The sequence below is a fragment of the Ptychodera flava genome, chromosome 9 (assembly GCF_041260155.1).
Source record: "Ptychodera flava strain L36383 chromosome 9, AS_Pfla_20210202, whole genome shotgun sequence".
Classification (NCBI taxonomy): domain Eukaryota; kingdom Metazoa; phylum Hemichordata; class Enteropneusta; family Ptychoderidae; genus Ptychodera; species Ptychodera flava.
Window position 1 is genome coordinate 31,927,740 of NC_091936.1, and position 19,895 is coordinate 31,947,634.

The window sequence follows — 19,895 nt, forward strand, 5'->3', positions numbered from 1 at the left end:
ATTGCCTGTCTGTGGTCCTAGTCAAATGTAAGCCGCCTTTTCTCCAGTTTACAAGTGCACAGTCAAGTTCCCACGAGGCACAGTGACATTGTCTTGAATTTTTTCAAATAACAAATAATGTGGATCATAAGAAAAACAGCAATGTTGAATAGCAGTGTTGAGTGCATTGTCATAATGGTCTTTTTTGTCTGTAAGATATCCAGTAAATATACATGTACTCTTCTGTCATCAGTGATACGATGACATGAAATTTTTTGTTACCTTCAATACTGATATTGGTAACATATCTGCATGAATAACACCATTCTAATTTTTCTGCATGAAATTTCTCATGATAGAATTTTTAATACACTGGGCTGAATTTATCTCCAACACTGATATGTCACTTATATTGTGTATCTGTTTATAACATCTGTAGAGGGCAAGCCAAGGACAATACAGTAGTTTGCCAGTGGGCAATGGTGGCGCCAGTGCAAATGGATGTGGAGATGGTGACGAGGATGATGACGAGGATGGTGACAGAAGGCCAAGACGCGGGCAGGGATCTAGGAGAGAACCCGCGGACAAAACTATAAGTGATGGTGAAACAAAGACTGATCCAAAATCCAGTCCAACTGGAGCTGTTCCTAAAATTTTGAAGGTAAGTTTGCTATTTTCTACCTGAATTGCAGACCATAAAAAAGCTATCATTAAACAAGTAGAAAGATATTTGTAAACTGTACAGAAGCTTTCTCTATTCATGGTGTGAATAGTCAACTGATGGTACTCAAGTGCTAAATACATGTAAAGGTTAAGCCTTTTAACCCATTGAGAGCTCTAATTTTTCCCACCAAAATTTTAGTGCAACATTTTACCAATTTTTAAGAATTTTTGTAATTTTTTTTGATAATTTTTGACCAAGTGGACATCACATTTCATTTGCTGTAGTTCTTTTTCAAAATGTGGGCAAAAATCTGAAAAAAATTTGACTTGTGTTTACTCTATAAAGGTGACAAAAAATTGACTTAGGCACTCAAAGGGTTAATATGGCTGGCACAGACATTTACACAGACACTCGTCAAAAACACTGGTTTCCATGCAGTAAATCAAGCAGATACAATAGTGCAACGCTTTTATGCAAAATGATTACTATATTGTAGATATTAACCTTATCAACACAAGAACTAAAGATGGAAAGACCTACTACAATGGTACATTCAGGACTTCACTGACGTAGGTTTGTGATGTAGACTCAAATCTGATATAATGTTGTGTAAACAACCCTATTATTTGTTTGTTTTTATTTTTGCCATGGAGGGTGGGAAGAAGGAGATGGGGTGGGGTTGCTCAAGTTGCCTTCTGTTGTAAAACCAAGCCATGGTTTTTGACTACAAATACAGGATTCATGCACTAATTCCCAGCTATAGTTTGGTCAACTGTTCCATATTTCTCTGCAGTTGAATTATTCAAATATTTACTATGTTTATTGCTACACAAATATTTTATGCTAAATATACATTTTGTATTTGAACATGTCGATTTTATTCATATATCTTCCATGGGTATTGGCTACATAAATATTGTACACTAAAGCATAGACCCTTTAGGGTCTGTGGCTAAACATGTATTTCTCAATTTGCGTCATACATGTGAAAGAAATATCTGGTTCATTTTTCAAGATAATAGACGTCTGCATGTTAGATACAGTGATCACCTTCATTTCTATTCTGTTCAGGAAGGATGCATGTTACACATGTGTGATTGACTTACAAATACACATTTCTCTCTATGTTTGGGGCATATTTGGATGATTTTTGAAAAATGCAGGGAAAGCTGTTCAAGAATCCAGTGTGTAACTGAAAAGTGGAAAGTACAATTACCTAAAAGAGTTGCATGAAGCAGAAATACAGCCTACATGATCTCTCAAAGTGTACCTTTGATGTGTATAATCTGCCTACACCAGCTGTGCACAATGACATTCGCACACATAGTAGGATGACAGCATATATGATATCACACATCCATCTCTGATTCACATGCAGTGCACATAGTTTTTCAAAAGGGTCAGGCTCTGTCGTAGAAATCTCGAGGTATATGGCAGAATTTCTGAAAATTTTGTAAGTTTGGAGACCAGATCTGCATAGGTGGTTTTCATATGTAGGAAGAAAATTATTAAATATCATTTTCAGGTGTAGGTTTTTCCATGTTGACTCCTGAAGATTCTCTTTCTGGCCATGTATGGTACACAGTCTGTAGTACTTTGGACTTTTCAAGAAAAACTCCAATACCTGTAATGCAGTTCAACCTTTTATATACAGCTTCCATATTTGGTCATCGTAGGAGGGCACTTCCAAATAAGGAAGGTTGTTCCACCTTTCTGGCAAAACAGGGGTGGTAGGTTGTTATGGAAGTGTTTTCGACAGCGCTGGTCTCACTGTGTGATCTGGATCCTTCAACCTGTGTATGCCAAAAATCAAAATCAAATTTATCTTGCCTGGCAGTCGACCATCGAATCAGAATCCAGATGGGAGGGTCTTCCTAGAAATTCATAGGTGTTTTGCACAAGAAGGTTGTGTGGTCAAGGGTTCAAAGGTGTTTCACTTCTGCATTTTTTACCGCAAAGTTTGCAGAGCAAATTTCATCAACAGCATGTTGGAATTTCATGGACTGATATTTTTACAATCATGCCTTTTGGTTACTTTTATAGGGTCGGATCCCCGTTGTTCCCAGCACAGCAGCAGGAGCTGCCACAGGGTGTACAATTGCTTCCAGCAGAATCCCGTACAGCTCATTGGTAAGCATCGACCCAACAGTCCTGGTGAATTTTCTAATTCAAAATATTTTGTACATTTTCATTTGGGGTGGGGGTTGTGAGCTGGCTTGATTATCAATCATTACATTGTAAAATTCTAAAGTGATGCTGTTTCTGAATTAATTGCCACACTCTACTCAAAGCAATGACTGACTAAAAACTTTTACATCTGCGATTTATATACCAGCAATGTAAACCTCCTATGTGGATTTCAAGTTTTTTTAAAGGAAACACCATTTATTGTCTTAACAGGATTTTTACCCAAATTGCAAAATTTGCAAATCTTCCATTATTACCATAGTGTAAATTATAATCAAAGATGACTTTTGTTCATAAAATTATGCTAATTACTGATATTTTCATAAAATTTAACCCTTTGAGCACCAAAGTCTATTTTTATCACCTTTATAAAATATACCACAGTCAATTTTTTTCTGATTTTTGCCAAAATTTCGTAAAAAACTGTAGCCCATGAAATATGATATCCATTTGGTCCAAAATTATGAAAAACTTTCAGAAAAGTTCACAACAATTGGTAAAATATTGCATTAAAACTTTGGTGAAGAGAATTACAGCAGTCAAAGGGTTAACTACTGAAGTACAGTGGAAAGTAAGAGTTCTGATATTGTATCTTTGTTTAGATATCGCTTTCAAGGAAATGCTTTGCCCTCAAACAGTTACTTAAAGTCAAATGGCTTCCAATACAATTTCAGAAAAATAAGAAAAAATATTGAAAAATACTTCAGTAAATGAATGACTGCACTCGAATAGCACATGGAAGAATCTAAAGTAGGATTTTAAACATTTGACAGCTTATAATTGGAGGAAAGAACAACATTGGATGTCTATTTGCAATGGGCTGATATAAGTAAGTATGTGTGTGTGTGACAAATTACACTAATGAGTGTTCTACTTAATATTCACAGCCCGTTAATCCATCACTGGTGGCACACAATGAGCATCAATCCAGTTTGTTCATGTTTCATTTGAAACAAGTTTCCACTGGAACAAACCATGGCTGCAGTGTAGCTGCTCTTCGTGTATTGTCATCAAAGACAGGTTACTGCACGTGGTTGAATGCACTCTGCAGGTGATTAACTGTACACATTGCAACCCTGTGTCCCAGGCCTTCCAAGCTAGCATAGAGATGTGTACCATCAGCGTTCCCTACCGGTCTGAATGTCAAATCCCGTTCTGTGAGAAGCTCAGACCAGTCGTGCCACATTCAACAGAAAGTGAGTGAAACAATATTTACATTTTAAGGTAGAATGCACCTCTGGGACAGATATTTGGACTCCCAAACATTTCCAATTCTTTTCTGATCTACCACGTGTGGGGGCTCATTTTGAAGTCCTTGGAGTAAGAAAACTTTCACTGTCTTAGCTTTTTTGAAAATGGTAAATTTTATTTCTCCCCATAGAGTTAAAACAGGGATGGCGGCCATTTTGAATTTCAAATATGAGTAAATCTTGGGTAATTTGTTTCTCTGGTACCAAAATTTGCACAGTAACCCCCGATTTTTATTCTTGATTTTGAAAGAGAATGGCTGAAAGAGCTCTTTAAGAAAATTTGAGCAAAAATTTAAGTCTTTCCCTTTTGAGGCGCATATAACCTCAAGCAGCACTCAGTTCATTTCACTTATTTTCATTTCACAATTTTCAATTCACCCAACACGCGACACATTTTACTCAAGACTGATAGATAATACCTTGCATAGGATCTCCCACATCATATGCCTGACCTAATATCCTAGAACTTGAATTGTGTGAGTGAAAGTAGAAAAGTTAACCTAATTTCATGGTATTCCCACACCATGTAAATTGTTCCAGCACTTTTATAGTATGACCAGTGGTATATCAGTAGATTATAAAGCTTCTTTTGTTTTTTTGACAATCACAGAAATGTACATATTGCCGGGCTTCCCAGTTGGATCAATATATTTTGAATTGTTCCACACCTAAATAAGCTAGTTTTGGTGATATTTTTCTATCAACAAGGTGAGATAAGCAATGATCTTTTCATTTGCAGACAATGATGTGTGGTGGAATTCGCTGTCCAGGCTTATCCATGACTATATATCAAAGATACTGCGAATGGGAGCCCACAGCAATGACCCTCAAGTCCAATTTCGCCCTGATGCGAAAAACTCCCAGAACTCGCTAGAAGGTTCTAGTCGAAGTATGCCGTTTTATGGCAACTCTCAACCTCGTTGTGTACCAAGCAGAAACGCACCAAGATATGAAGTGGCTGTTTGTCCACCGCCAGGGGTAAATACCAATTCCAGGCTACACCAAAATTTCGCATCCATGGTGGAAGTTCCTGCTAGGATGCCAATTTCACCTCCCTTTCATGGGGTTAGATTCAACTCAGAGTCGAGTCAGACATCCAGGTTGGATGGCCAGGGATTTCAACCAAGGTTCCCGCCTAGACGTGATCCACTAGCAAAGCAGTCAGGCATGTCATCGCTTTTTCAGGAAGGTTGCAACTCCTCAGCTCTGATGAGACATCTCACTGACAAAGATGACTATTCTGTAGATGGGGATGAGACCCTCACAAATCAAGACCAGACCCTCACAAACCAAGGGGAGACCCTCACAAACCAACCAAACGAGGCACTGTTGGTGCCCAGGGGAGGAACTGCCTCCAATGGGCAAGCTGAGGCCGCCGAGCGACACCCCACTCTTGATCAGCCAAAAGCACATGAAGACATTCTCCATGCGTTCATCAACGACAACGCTGGAAACACTGGCATGGTTCTGCCGTCGCTGTCCGATATAGCAGAAGAGATACCTCCTGCAGCAGAAGTACCTGCAGTTGGAGCAGAAGCTAGGGACAGTAGATTGATCGGCGTGGTAACCCAGGTACCTGCGCTGTGCATAAATGACGTCCTTGCTTTATCCAAACATTGGTGCCATTTATCAGAAATGTTGATGAACGGGGCCGGGGCTCAAGATTTCCAGGGTGAAGAGGGCCTCCTTGTTGATGAGGTAAGATGGTATGGCAAGAGTGAAGATAAGGGACACACAGACAGCAATTTGTAATAATCAGTGATAACCTAGGGAGCTTTTAAAGCTAGGGGTAGGGATGGAGTGTGTAGCTCGAGGCGCCAGGAAACCATTTCATATGATGTTTGTACCCAAAGGTTTATGTCCAGGCAATAGGCAATATTTTGGTATAGGCAATGGTAATTAACCCTTTGAGCGCCAAAGTCAATTTTTGTTGCCTTTACAAGATGTACCCCACTCAACTTTTTTCAGATTTTTGCCAAAATTTTGATGAGAAACTGTAGCTAATACAATTTCATGTCCATTTGGTCCAAAATTATCAAAAAAATTACAGAAGAATTCATAAAAAATTCATTGGTAAAACGTAGCATTCAAATTTTGGTGGGGGAAAAATACAGCACTCAAAGGGTTAAAGGATAATTTAGTGTCTGTACGTCTGTTGTAAGGAAAGTAAGATGGCCTTCAAGCTTATCTCATGGTTCTGCATATACCGGTACATATTTTCTGTACGTACAGTAGTACCAGTACAACTTTTCCTGGGATTACTGGCATTCCAAATCCACTGTACCGTGTGAGAAGAAAAATTGGTGGGGAATCAGAACACATGGTTATTGACAGGGGTCATATACGCATGTGTTCTGATTCATTCAATTACATTATGACTCCATAAAACTTTTACGGCCATATTTTATATTGGAGTTTTATGCTACTATGTAAATCCAAGGGAATAGCATGTGAACTGCAGACTTGATTTTAAATACTTCTGTCATAAATTTTTCCACCCAGAATGTTTAAAATTAATAGCTGACAAATTTCAATTTATTCCTTGTTACAGAAATTCTGCCCCGTTAATGGACACTACACCCACAGTGAACACTGGTCCATGTATGGCACCATTGGAAGAGGAAAATTTGGAAGTTGCAAGCTGGCAAGTGATCTGACGACGGAGTTCATCTGTGCTGTCAAGGAGGTATGTATTTTTGTAATGACAGAGGATGGTTAAATAGCCTGTCACAAATGTTTTATGGATAAGGCTGATGTAAAGTTAATTGGTGTTCACCCACTTTATTCTTTATTTTACGTGTGCTTCACAAGGCACTGTGCGACCAGCACGAAAATTATCTATATCTGCCTGCAAAGAGCTGTCTGTGATATTACCTGTAACACCTGCGATCAGCCAAAATAGCTATCTTAGGCTGTGTGATTCTCTTTTAACCTGATTGCTGTCAGTATGTATCCATGTTAGGCAGAAGCATGGGGAGAATTAGTTTTGCAAAAAAAGACATTAAACAGAAGCGAGGAAAATTGTCACATGAAAACAAAACTGAACTTTTTTTTCTGTTGTTGCCCAACTTGCAGGTGGAATTGCGAACATTCATTCATAACTCACAGGAGGTTACGATATGGTGTATGCCTGAATCATCCAAACATTCCCAAACTTTACGGTATCCTCAGAAATGGAACCAAGATATATTACTTCATGGAATACATCCGAGGTGAGGACATGTACAAATTACTACTCCATTTAAACCCCAAGCCCGACACAGTATTGACTTGTGGGAGGGGGGGGGGGCATTTCTTTCTTCTGCATTTGCTCATGACTGTCTAATCGTCCATACAATCAACACTGCACAGGTCGAGGAAACATGGTAAGTTCAGTGAAATTTTTGGAATAATTTCAGCATGAAGATTACTATGAAAAGATTGCACTGTGTCTTCTTTCCGGTTTTAGATAGTGGAAAGGGGAAGTGTTGCACTAGTCATTGTGCACATTTGCGTCTCTTACAGTAACTTATGTTGTATACACAGTATAAAACATATATACAAAGCTGTAGTCACTCTTGAAAAGCAATGGTAATTTCTGACCAGAAGCCATGGCTAGTGCATTTGTAACATAGCCAGTGTCAGTTTATTCTGCAGAAGTTATCATTGGTATATCAGCAAAGTAGCAAATATTTGCGGGTGTGACAGAAGGAACCTCCGCGCTTTGTTAAACATTGCCTTTGTTTTTTTTCTCTCTCTCAGGATGTAACATTCGTGAAATCTTGGAAACTCATCTGCCCCAGATTCCAGAAGCTGTGGCACTTGTTTGGGTCTACCAGGTGATTGATGCGCTGAGGCACATGCATATGCTGCGGATAGTGCATGGGGATGTGAAAGGTATGCTGGGATATGCAAAGTGTATGTTGGTGAAGGGAGTATGCATTTTCCTGGTTGCTCACGTGTTTACACACATGGGCATATGTCGCAGCGATGTCTGTCTGTCTGTCCGTCTGTCTGTCTGTCTGTCTGTCTGTCTGTCTGTTGGTCCATTATCTCAAAAACGGCTTATCAGATCAGAATCAAATCTGGTACATATATTCAGTTAGCAAATGGCAAGAACTGATTAGTTTTTGGTGGGTGTGGCTTGCATAGTTTTTGCTCATTTGCATAATTAATGATTTTAGAAAAAATGGATATATATTAAAAACAACTACACACAATTTGATGAGATTTGCTACAAATGTTGATCACACCAAGATATATCAGCGGTGGGAACCATTAAGGGTGACATGAAAGATAAATGCTAATTTGCATATTTAATGAACTTTCCTAACTAGGATATATGTCTGATTTGACTCGATCAAATTAACCAAACTTGGTATGTATATTAAAAAATACTATTATTTAACATTATTGAAAGTCATTAAGCGTTTTAATTTCAGCCAATTCCTAATTTCCATATTTCATGAACTTTGTTAATTAGGAATATATATTTGAAATGACTGGACCAAAGTTGATGAAACTTGCTACATGTATTGAAGCCACTATGATACAACAATTTTTAAAGTCATTAAACATTTTTACTTCAGCCAATTCTGAATTTGCATATTTAATGAACTTTCCCAATTAGGGATATATATCTGAATTAACTTGATTGTAGTTATTGAAACTTACTATATACATCAAAGATACTGTGATATAACATTATTGAAAGTCAAAAGACATTTTTACTTCAGCCAAAACCTAATTTTAATATTAAATGAATTTTCATAATTAGGGATATTTATCTGAATGGACTTGATCAAAATTGATGAAACTTGCTATGTACATTAAAGACACTATAATACAATATTATTGAAAGTCATCAAGCATTTTCTCTTCAGCCAATTCCTCATTTGCATATTTAATGAACTTTCCTAATTAGAGATATATGTCTGAATTGACTTGACCAATGTTGACAAAATTTGCTACACATATTGCAGATACCATGATACAACATTACTGACAATCACTAAGCATTTTTACCAAAGCCACTTCCTAATTTACATATTTAATTAACTTTGCTTATTAGGTATATATACGGGATTTACTTGATCAAAGTTGGCAAAACATGCTATGTACATCGATGATTATACCAGGTACTAGGTCAAAACAATATCGAAAGTCATTTCACATTTTCATGTCAGCTAATTTATAATTTGCATATCTAATGAGCTTTCACAGCTCGGCGTATATGGCTTGAAGGACTTGGCCAACGGTAATTACACTTTCTAGATAAAGTGGTGATACAATAAGAGCAGTCAAATAACTTTAATATTTTTATTTCAGCTAATTATATATTTGTATACTTCATGACCTAATCGGCGGTGATTATTGTTCATTATGTTGATCATAATAATTTCAATGAAGTTGCAAACATGTGGCAAAGGTTCAAATTTACACATAACTTCAATATATACTGAAACACGTGAGCATTTACAGTTCATATCTGGTCCTGGTTGGTGTGTGGTCCTATTGGTGACAGCCGAAAATGCAATTACCAAGGACATATTACACAATATTGTCTGACAGTACAAGTATTATAATAATTGATATGAACAATGAGCAGAAGGCTTTTCAGTATGACGTTTGAATATGAAAGGCACATGATGCACTGAAAGATGGGATCATTGAGAAACTTTATTTTGTTTTAGCATTTCTGATATTCCTTGAAGTGTCAAACTGATGATTTCCAAGTGTTTAATTAGATGTGACTAACGTAATTATGCACATATTCTTGTTGGCATGTGACTTGCATATTAAGGAGAAATTGTGTGTGTCTTAATGAATACAGCCTCCAACGTTGTGATCACCGAAGATGGTGCGACTGCGTACCTAGTAGACTATGGCTTCTCCAGGCTGCTGCCTCCCGGCCAGAATGACTTCCCAGCCAAGGAATCGCCACAGGGAACGCCAGCGTACATGCCTCCAGAGATCGCCGGCAGTGAAGTACACGGCAGACCAGCAGATATCTGGAGCATCATGTGCCTCCTTCTGCATATGCTGAATGGATATGCACCATGGACAAGACAATGTGAAACTGTCCTGCAGACTTATTATGTGGTAGGTATTTGGAGTAAGAGTAGTATTCCCAGTGCCATTCCGTACAGTTTACATGGTCCAGTGCTGTAGATATGATCAACATGCTGGTAGAGATGATACTAGTTACAGAAATGTTTTTCAGTGCTTCTTGAACAATGGAGACTTGTGTGTGTGTAGACAGAATATATTCAATATCTCTGCTTTAGACAATGGCTACAGACATTGAATGAGCATTCTTGCAGGCTCTGAGGTCATTTCACATGTACACTTTGTATACCGCGAAGAAAGATTGTTACCACATTTTTGAATTTTCATTGTGATCAGCAAGTTTTGGTGGAGCTGCATGTTGCCAAGACAGTTTTTTTTTCAAAGCAATATTTCTCATCAAAGATGACAAGGAAACCCCCTATACTATATATTTTCAAAAAGCAGAGACTCTAAAGTTTAGTATGGTAGCAGTAGTTTTCTCAAATCATGAAGTGGATGTATATTTGGGGTAGAAAACCTCAATTTCGGTATTAATGATAAAAATTAATTTAAGTCAAAAACTTGATGCTATTTTGTGAAATGTAATATTTCACTTGAAAGAAGAGTATATGTAGAAAAAAAACGACTTTTATTTGGCATTATCTATCCTCATTCTAAAATGGCAAGGGTAGACTGACACCCAAAAAATTGGTTAAAATCATAATAAGCAAAATTAAAATGCCTCTTATTCAAAATGTAAGAACTTTATTGCCAAACAAAATAGTCGTTTTGCTATATAGCATTTAAAGAACATAATGTGAAAATTTCAGAAAATTTTATGCAGCCAGAGTGGAGTTAAATTCTTTGGAAATCTCAAAATTGGGAGGAAAAATGGGTGATTTGCATACATTTACATAAATTAACACTTCTTTATCACACGACTTTGAACTTGACAAGCTACAGGGTGATCCAAACCAATATTTTAATCTTCGGTTAACAAATTAATTAAAAGTGAATAAATATTTGCCAAAAAGTGAGTTTTGAGCAAAATATGCCGTGCTGGGTGCAGCGCCCCCTTAATTTAGCTATAAAAACCACATCCTAACAATAGTAAATACATGTATAGGGAAACGTTTAAATTACTGGCATCTTAAATTAACGAATTGACAGACATACATGTTGTTAAATACGCTAAAAAGGGATGTTAGCTGAACAGACATGCTTTACAGTGATCACCAAGGATCTTCCATCAAAATCTGCAGTACCGTGTTCTAATTCTGTTCACAACCTCCTACAGATTGTCACTGAACCCCCTCCTGTTGGCGAAATTCCTGATCACTGCTCCAGTACCCTGCGGGCATTCATACATCGGGTTTGGAAAAGAACCCAGAGAACAGACCGACTGCGTTGCAGTGTTTCTATCACAGTGTCTTCGTTGAAGGTAAGCTGACATCTAGTGGTAAACATCTTATAAATATAGTCTTGATAAAATTTGTTATTGAATAGCAAAAAGCCCTTATTACATGACTTGCTCACTTTTATTCAAATCCATGTAGTCAGAGTTGGTTGTGTAACTTCAAAAAGTAATTCTGCATTCTGTTGATGTTTTTCTGTCTCATGCATCGTGCAGCTTTCAATGAGTCACATGATTATTTTAATATTTGTCAGATGATGATTTGGCAAGATGCGTGAGCCTCCCGTTACCGGAAAATACCGGCACACAGTCTTGGAGTGGACCTTCCATGGTCACCATTCCGGAATACAGAAGCTTGCCGTCCGATCAGAACGTTGTTGATACCACACTCTCACTGCAACCAACTAGCAGCAACAGTGCATCAAAACTCCAAGAGAGTGCCAATGTTCCACCCAGTTCAAATGATGTGCCGGCAAATCCCGCTGGGCTGTCTGTTGTGGAAGTGCCTGCTTGTGGAAGCGAGCAAGCCGTTGAGTATTCACCCTCCAGCGTAGCAGTTAGTTACCATGACAATGACATTGATGATGACGAAGACATCTACTCTGCAGGGAGTGACTACAACATCCCTCGTAATTTGCCGTTGAGACCCCTGGATGAAGTTGAGGAGGAACATAACGCCCTCGAAGCTAGCTCTGACACTATTATTGAAAGGGGTGCCACAACTGGAGATCATGCAACCGCTTCAGTTACTGCACAGCACGAGGCCATGAGCGAACAACACGGATTGGTACAAGCTCAAGGGATGTGCAGAAGATAGAGCAAGCCCACAGCCTCAACAGTGACACGACAATAACAAACCCATCGTCCAGCCAGTGTTGGTGCCAAGGCCTCGACAAGGTGCTGGGAGCCAGCTGACCCCGAATCAAAACATGGCTGAGATACTCGCTGCGAGTCCGGTAGAAGCCCTGCACGAACAGCTGAAGACCCTTTCAGTCACAAAGCAGAAACCAAATGGTGAGAAAGATGTTCAGGATGGTGAAGACACTATGGATGAAAGACGCAGCAGTGGTTCCCGGAAGCAAGATGATGAGAATGATAGCAAGGAAGGTCTCAGCATGGCAAGTGGGATAAGTCCAGGTGGCGATGCCACACCCAAGCAACCAGTCCAACTGGCACCAACTCGACGTCTGGCACCAAACTTTGAAGTTCCCTACAAGCCATCACGAAGGAATTCATCAAAGAAAAAACAACCACCAAAGAGAAGCCAGTCAGCTATTGGCTTTCCTGGACATCAGACAAACCCACCTCCGGTACACCATTCTCTGAGCAGCCCAGCATTGGAGGAAGAAGAAACACGACAGAGAGGGTACAAGAGAACAACATCGATGGTGTCCACTTCAAGTGATGAAATTCAAGCAGAGTTTGAAAATCTCCACTCAGGTAATCATCTTGATGAACTTCCATTATCTGTGTGCAGTTGTGAAAATAGCAATTTATTTTACTGCTGGCAATGACATCGAAAGTCTTCACTTTGTTCATAAAAGTGTTGCAAGCATATTGGTTGTATAATTTCCATGGTGTTGGCAATAAGTAATCCATGAAAAGTTAAGTATACCACATTTGACACATGATGTAATAGCGCTGATCACAAATGACGTCACTGTTCTCTCTCATTAATATGCATAAATAAACATTTGTCCGCATTTTCCACACAAACGACGAAAATAAAACCTACGAGTGTTAGAATGGCTATATAGCGTCACACTTATTTGTATGAATTGATGACTGAGACTACAAGGTGCAACAGCAGCTGCGCATACAACAACAAAATTTGTCCGAATTTCAGCATATTTGTCCGAAAGTCGCGCACGTGCACTATATTTAGTAACAAATCCGAAATCGCAATCAACGCTATTCTGAATCAGGGTTGACACATACTGCTGGGATCAGTTTGGAACTATGGCAGAACAACGCCAGAGTTTTCCATCTTCTTACATCCTCATATTACTTTGTACAAAAGAGAGAGCCTGTTGGACTACTGCTCACTTTGATATGATGTATAATGTTAATACCCTTGCCATTGAAGTCAAAATTAAAACACTTTAGCTTTTTACCACCAAAGTTTGGTGCTGCTGCATTTTTACAATCGTAAGTTAGACTGCAGGTAAACAGGGAGGATAGATAGGGTTCGAGAATTTTGATAATGGGAAAAGGTAAAAATCAAGAAGAAACAGATTTTGAACAATGAGTCCACATGTCATTCTCTTTCACCGTCTTTCAGAACTAGTCCAGGGTTATCTGAAGGATAACCCTGATGGGATGCTGAAGCTCTCTCTGTCATCACCTCTCCCACCCAATGACGTGAGCAATTATTCATCTTCAGCGACGTCAGTCAGCTCTGGGAATAGTGGCATGTATGCCAACAGCCCTAAGGTAACAACACAGCTTCACTTCAAGCACCTTGTGAAATTCCAAGCTCACTTTACACTAGTCAAGGGATTGTAGCAGGGGAAACATTTTGTCAGGTACTGTAGCTATGAAACCCAGGGTCTTCCAATAATCACTTTAGACCAGCCACAACACGCCATGTCTCATCAAGAATTCTCTGCCCATTGAATTTTCTCACATTTTTGATTTTCTGCTTCGTAGCAATGGAGAAAACTGTACCTTTGAAAAGAAAAACTTGTCCAAGAAGATCCAGTAGAAAATAGGTTTTTAGACAGTAGATTTGTAACACTTTCCTTGATAAAAGTTCAACCTATACCTGTACACCGTCTGTATTGAAAGTGGAACGGATTCACCAAGGCCTATTAGTGAAATTTGAAAGTTTGCTCAAAACACACTCTAAAACACCAGACCATAAACATTACAGCATCAAATCAATGGCTACGAAAAAACAGTTATTGCCAGTAAAATAGTAGAATGATTTCAAATTATTATTCTATGAATATATACAGATTGGAAGCATTTTATCGCTACAGATCATGAGATATGACAACATGCCTCCAACTGTGCCATTTAATTTAAAAGATAAAGGTATTCTAATCAACAGTTGATATTTGGATCATAAAATACCTACCTGTATTTGTATGACTCCTTCCTTTTCAGTTCTTTGATGAGGAGACCAGAAGAGAGAACACCCCTTTTGGTAGTAGCAGCAATTCTTCCGGTATTGGTACGTATCTAACCCCGGATACATCCCCAACTGACGCAGCAATGCAAACAACCATTGCAGAGTTATGCCGAGCATTGTCCAGAGACAACGGCATAGTGCAGTCAGGTAAACACAGGTCCATGTGTTTTTATTCACACTCGGGTTAAAGTCTTCCCGTGTATTTCGAAACTCGACTCTGCACTGATTGTTACTTTCCCCGAGCAGTTTACCGTGCTGTTTTCTGCTTGACTTTTGAACTGCATGTCAGTTTACATCTCGGGAAACTTACCTCTGCACAAATTGGTTACCTCTACCTGAAAGTCACCATACACTATTCACCTTGACCTTTGAACTGCATTAGCATGCATGCATGAAGACTTGCAAACACACTTCCTATCCTGTACTCTGTCTTCCATGCCATACCATACATACAGTTGATTACAATTTGGTGTGGTCAAGGAAGTACAGTCGGCCATCTCCCTTCCACCAAAGAGACCCAGGTTTCCCTGCCAAACATCAGAATAACCAGACATCAAAAGAACTCTCCTTTTGAACAGCGTGCTTTTAGGGAATACAGGGGCTCATAATACCATATAATATGAATTTCTTCTGTTGGTTTTAACTTTGAGTCCCTATTTCCCTGTAAAGAGGTCCATTGCTGGTATAGGAAACAACAGAGTTGTACTGGAAGTTAGTAGTGACAGGATAAAGTTGCATGTACAGGCATGACGTGACTGTACTAATGTGAAATGTGAATCCATCACGATTGGTAAATTTGGCAGATGTGTGTTCTGACCAGGCTTTTGCACAATCTACTCTTTCATACAGGTGCTACCGCTATTTTTGAAATTGCATCAGTCTTTTGCCTCGGTTAAAGTTAATCTGGGTGGCACAACTGAGTACCCTTGCAACTCCCCCTTTCCTCTTGCAAATTAGTTTAGTAAAAGTGATTTAAGCTGGTTGTAGAAGGGCGTAAAAGTAATCAATCACCTTGGTTCTGTGTCTAATCCCACTTCTGTACTTAATGCACATACAGGATATATTAGTGAGAGAAATGAATCATACAGATGCACCAGTTGTTTCAAAATGAATTGTATAGATCTTCTATGATGTTTTTGAAAGATACGTCATCCCAAGTTGCATTAAATTTCCAGCCTTGGAGACCTGGACAAATGATCTCTCTAATGCTTGACAGGGCATAATTAAGGGCATAAAAGTCTTATTGGTGTAGTTACAGCAGTTCATTCATTCATTCATAGTGACTCATTATGAATTGTTGATAATCTTATGTGGTACATTGTGTACTCTGTCACATGATCGGACAGGAGAGAACTGCAGCCTACAGGGATTGTGCCTGTTCACGATTGTTTCAACTTTTACAGTAGAGATAATTGCCCAGCATGGTCCAGCTCACAGCCAAGATGACCCGGTTCCTTTAAAGGCAATTTAGCATCACTCTGTGTATTTTCTCACTTCCTTCTGCAGGAACTAGAGTGACCGTGTCTCGCCAGGATGGCCAGGATGAAATGCGTATCAGACTGACACCACAGAAAACCACTAAAGACATTGCCAAGGGAATCAGTGCTAAGGTAACGTAATCCTAAGTTCTCTATTTCCGCTGAGGCTAAGGTTTCATATTTATGTTTATGAAGGATAATGAAACAATGAACACACGGACACATGAAACAAGGTGTTCATTTCCAGTATACATGCACATGTAAGTGTCATTCAGTTCATGGCTATTTGGAATTGAACATGTGACGGAGATATTGTAGGCACCAAGAGCTTGTCAACATTGACTTGTCATTTGTTGTGAATTTTACCAAGAAATTCCTAGGTCAGCATTTTGATCATTTGGCTGTTCTGCAGGGTATAGATATTCATTTGAATCGATATGTGATGGTTGTTTAGGCAGCAAATGTATACCAGAGTTCCTTTGGGGAGCGCCCTCTAGCTTCTGACGAACCTGTTCATCTCAAATTGCCTGTGTCTGTCCAGCCTATTGAAAACAGTGGCGAGTTACCAAGTATGGTGGTGAAAGGGTTTAACATTTTGTAGTCATCAGTACAGGTTTTGATCACTTATAATGCAATCCTGTCTTGCCATCCTGCATCTTTCTTTCTCATGCAGTTCCATTTGAATTCACCGGTGTGTCTGATCAGTGTAACTCTATAGGATTGCCCCAAAAAATTGATCATGACTGTGAACGTCGGACTACTTGTTTGATTACTTAAGTCTCCCTCCCCAAGACTAAAGAGACCATGGCACCATTGAACCTGTTCGCCTCTCATATTCCCTGTGTACAAGTCCACAATCTCCACTAGTGGCAATGGGTCCGGGCCAAACCATGGTAGTGTACTGCCTATAGGAAGACTTCCATTTCTTGTATCAATTCATCCACAGGTTTTCAGTCGCCCCAATGTCTCGGCTTTCACCCTGGTGTCCGAGGATGGTGATCCAGTGCCGCTCCATAAGGAAATCGGGGAGAATGAGTTGCGGATGAGGATGGTACCAGTAGGTGAACACGACGAATGGACCTGGAAAGTTACTAGGGATGGAGGTATCCAGGCCAGAGAAGACGACGAAATCTTCTTTGATATCGGTCACTTCAACTGAAGAGCTTCGCCAGGAAGAATATCAACAAATGCTTGTGTCAAATACAGAAAGATTCAGAACAAGCAAATTGACATTTTATCCAAGCATATTAAGGCTTAACCCTTTTCCTGCCAAGTCCGTATTTCACCATCAGGTCAAGGTGGTTAAAATTAATGAAACACAACATATTCCGTATGGTGTATTTTAACATAATACTGTACATTTGAAAATTTGTAAACATAAATACAAGTGTAAACTTGATTTTTTTGGACTAAAGATGCTATAACAGACCAAACCAAGTGGGTGAACATACGTCATGTTTTGGCTCAATACCGCTTTTTACTGACTTGGCTGATTGGGAAGTGATACTGTCTGGCAGGAAAAGGGTTAAAGTCCCCAGTTTATTACCAGATTTATGTTTAACCCTTTGAGCGCCAAAGTCTATTTTTGTCCCCTTTATAAAATAAACCCCAGTCAATTTTTCTAAGATTTTTGCCAAAATTTTGAGAAAAATCTGTAGCAAATGAAATGTGATGTCTATTTGGTCCAAAAGTGTCAAAAAATTCCAGAAAAATTCATAAAAATTGATAAAATTTTGCACTAAATTTAGTCATACATGTAGATGTAGTATACCAGCTAATGCTGTAATTCAGAGAGCAGTTCTCTATAATACATGTTCTGGTAGATCTCCAGAGTGTACCTTTTCATACTGTGTTATATTAGCTTCTTTTCACCCATGTGTACTTAATTGCTGTAATTGTCGAATTTCAAAGCTGAAGAGTAAATTATCAATGTTACCATAATAGGTATAAAACATTCTTTTCTAAGTATCGGTATAACCCCTCTGCTCTAGTTTAGCTGAAATATTGAAAGGTTAGGAAAGAGCAGTGTTGCAGCCAAGAATTTTAAACCAGGGGACACTCTGTCCCCCTACCGTTTATTTTTGGGGACATTTTGCAGATTTTGGGGACAACATGCGTCAGATATTATTCCGATTTTGTATTATTTTGTTACAAATTAGTTACACAAAACCAAATTCAAGCTACCGGGACCACTTCACTATGCTAGAATTTCAGGCAAGTAATTGTAGCAGCTCATATACCAAATCTGCCGCCAGTCAGAGAGCTCAGTGTGACTACAAGCAAGTTATAATGGCAGGTGCTGCTTCAGTGTTTTAATTACTTCTAATCAAAGCTCCAAAAGTAAAAAGCATAAAAAAAAAATCATGCGAAATAAAGGTTATTGTCATTATCAGATATTACTTGCAGACTACGTCCAACAAAGCTGACTTGCGAAAGTGCCCGAGGTGAGCCGCAGTATGCAAGAATGCTGGAGAACAGATTCGATTTTGGGGATATTGTTGAAAGGGCAAATCCTGGCTGCAACACTGGGAAAGAGTAATGGATCATCACAGTTTCAGGACCAAAGAAATAGTAAAACTATAGTTTTGTGTTGCTGAACAAGGGGGGTTGTACTTATACAAATACAGTACACCTGTGTATAGTGTCATGACGTCGGTACTGTTAAGTAAATGTGAGCATGACCATGAATTATCACATATGCAAATGATGTAAAGATTCTTGCTTCTCTTATATCCTAGTCTTAGATTAGTCTGTATTAGTCCATTCATGTATCCATTCTTATTTACCAAAATCTTTCTGTATTCTGTCATTACCCAATAACCCAATAAACACAGACAAAATTCCTTGTATGTATTATCTCAGTCATGTATGCAATTCAGCTGATAAAGTTATTCACTACATCACGTAAAAGTCTCATGGTATAATCTACACTATGTAAGCTTTCTTGAATTGTACTTAAATTATGAATCTGTGTAGAACAACCAAAAAATTTGATTGGATAGGTGCCTTCTTAGGGACCAGATTTGATCATGTAGAAAAAATGTTTGGAATTTGAATAGAGTTAACTTATAAATATTCAGATTTGTCTTCAGAGCAAGCAAATGATCACGTCTTGTTAAATTTTGCCGAGGATTGTTTTTTAAAACACGCCTTATCAAAGAGCCAAAGCTGTACCGGTAGATGAATATTCAGGGGTGGGCAAATTTCAGAGTGTAGTGGCTGCCAGACCCTTGACATTGAAAGTTGAGCAGAGCTGCATTGTTACTACCCAGGTGTACTGTCTGTTTGTTATACAAGGGAAACAGCATTCACTTGTCTGTCAGACTGGTGAATGACTCACAGACCAGTCAGAGCAAAGGCCTTGGTGGTCCTGGACTGTGACTTCCTGAAGTTGCTCACTCCTTAGATTTATCATAATTACAGTCAAATCACATATGCTATGTCTGTGTGTACTTTGCAATTGCAATCATTGCAATTTTTAATGAATTTTTATCTCTCTGTATATTTGACTGGGTGTAATTCATGAAAGTCATAATAATCAAATCGTGAACTTTGAATCTTTTAATGTGACAGTAATGCGATCATTTAACTTTTTCACAATACTTCAGTGTCTTTGTATACGTGATGGGGATAATACGCATCGGTACATCATTGCATTTTAATTGTCTCTTTAACAGAATTTTGGCTGTGAAATTTCAATGTGGGTACTTGTAGATGTTGTACTCTGTGCTTAGCAAACAGACATTAAAAGTAGAGTACTGTA

General features: G+C 38.7%; 3 protein-coding genes across 4 annotated transcripts; all 3 read left to right on the top strand.

Moving 5' to 3' along the window:
- Positions 1-417: 417 nt before the first annotated feature.
- Positions 418-7,956, top strand: LOC139140700 (uncharacterized). The gene is made up of 7 exons (XM_070710082.1): positions 418-640; positions 2,687-2,773; positions 3,718-4,026; positions 4,820-5,778; positions 6,632-6,766; positions 7,156-7,292; positions 7,822-7,956. The coding sequence occupies exons 3-7, from the start codon at positions 3,939-3,941 to the stop codon at positions 7,826-7,828; spliced, it is 1,326 nt and encodes a 441-aa protein (XP_070566183.1). The 5' UTR covers positions 418-640; positions 2,687-2,773; positions 3,718-3,938; the 3' UTR covers positions 7,829-7,956.
- Positions 7,957-9,882: 1,926 nt separating this feature from the next.
- On the top strand, positions 9,883-12,338 carry LOC139141275 (mitogen-activated protein kinase kinase kinase 14-like). The gene is made up of 3 exons (XM_070710901.1): positions 9,883-10,161; positions 11,455-11,548; positions 11,776-12,338. Exons 1-3 carry the CDS (start codon positions 9,883-9,885, stop codon positions 12,336-12,338), a joined length of 936 nt encoding a protein of 311 aa, XP_070567002.1.
- A 106-nt stretch (positions 12,339-12,444) lies between these two features.
- On the top strand, positions 12,445-19,895 carry LOC139140702 (uncharacterized). 2 transcript variants are annotated; one of them, XM_070710086.1, is made up of 5 exons: positions 12,445-12,961; positions 13,803-13,954; positions 14,630-14,801; positions 16,161-16,264; positions 17,079-19,895. In XM_070710086.1, exons 1-5 carry the CDS (start codon positions 12,451-12,453, stop codon positions 17,289-17,291), a joined length of 1,152 nt encoding a protein of 383 aa, XP_070566187.1. In that variant the 5' UTR covers positions 12,445-12,450; the 3' UTR covers positions 17,292-19,895. The 2 variants fall into 2 exon arrangements, with proteins under 2 accessions (XP_070566187.1, XP_070566188.1); XM_070710087.1 differs by having other exon boundaries at positions 12,451-12,961; positions 14,630-14,696.

What these genes read in the sequence shown, in the direction of transcription:
- LOC139140700 (XM_070710082.1), top strand. Translation starts at nt 3,939, where the DNA reads ATGTGTACCATCAGCGTTCCCTACCGGTCTGAATGTCAAATCCCGTTC. An exon ending in AGGGCCTCCTTGTTGATGAG is followed by an intron (nt 5,779 to 6,631) that starts GTAAGATGGTAT and finishes TCCTTGTTACAG; the next exon opens with AAATTCTGCCCCGTTAATGG. An exon ending in TCATCTGTGCTGTCAAGGAG is followed by an intron (nt 6,767 to 7,155) that starts GTATGTATTTTT and finishes CCCAACTTGCAG; the next exon opens with GTGGAATTGCGAACATTCAT.
- LOC139141275 (XM_070710901.1), top strand. Translation starts at nt 9,883, where the DNA reads ATGAATACAGCCTCCAACGTTGTGATCACCGAAGATGGTGCGACTGCG. An exon ending in TCCTGCAGACTTATTATGTG is followed by an intron (nt 10,162 to 11,454) that starts GTAGGTATTTGG and finishes TCACTGCTCCAG; the next exon opens with TACCCTGCGGGCATTCATAC. An exon ending in TCACAGTGTCTTCGTTGAAG is followed by an intron (nt 11,549 to 11,775) that starts GTAAGCTGACAT and finishes AATATTTGTCAG; the next exon opens with ATGATGATTTGGCAAGATGC.
- LOC139140702 (XM_070710086.1), top strand. Translation starts at nt 12,451, where the DNA reads ATGGCTGAGATACTCGCTGCGAGTCCGGTAGAAGCCCTGCACGAACAG. An exon ending in GTTTGAAAATCTCCACTCAG is followed by an intron (nt 12,962 to 13,802) that starts GTAATCATCTTG and finishes ACCGTCTTTCAG; the next exon opens with AACTAGTCCAGGGTTATCTG. An exon ending in TGTATGCCAACAGCCCTAAG is followed by an intron (nt 13,955 to 14,629) that starts GTAACAACACAG and finishes CTTCCTTTTCAG; the next exon opens with TTCTTTGATGAGGAGACCAG.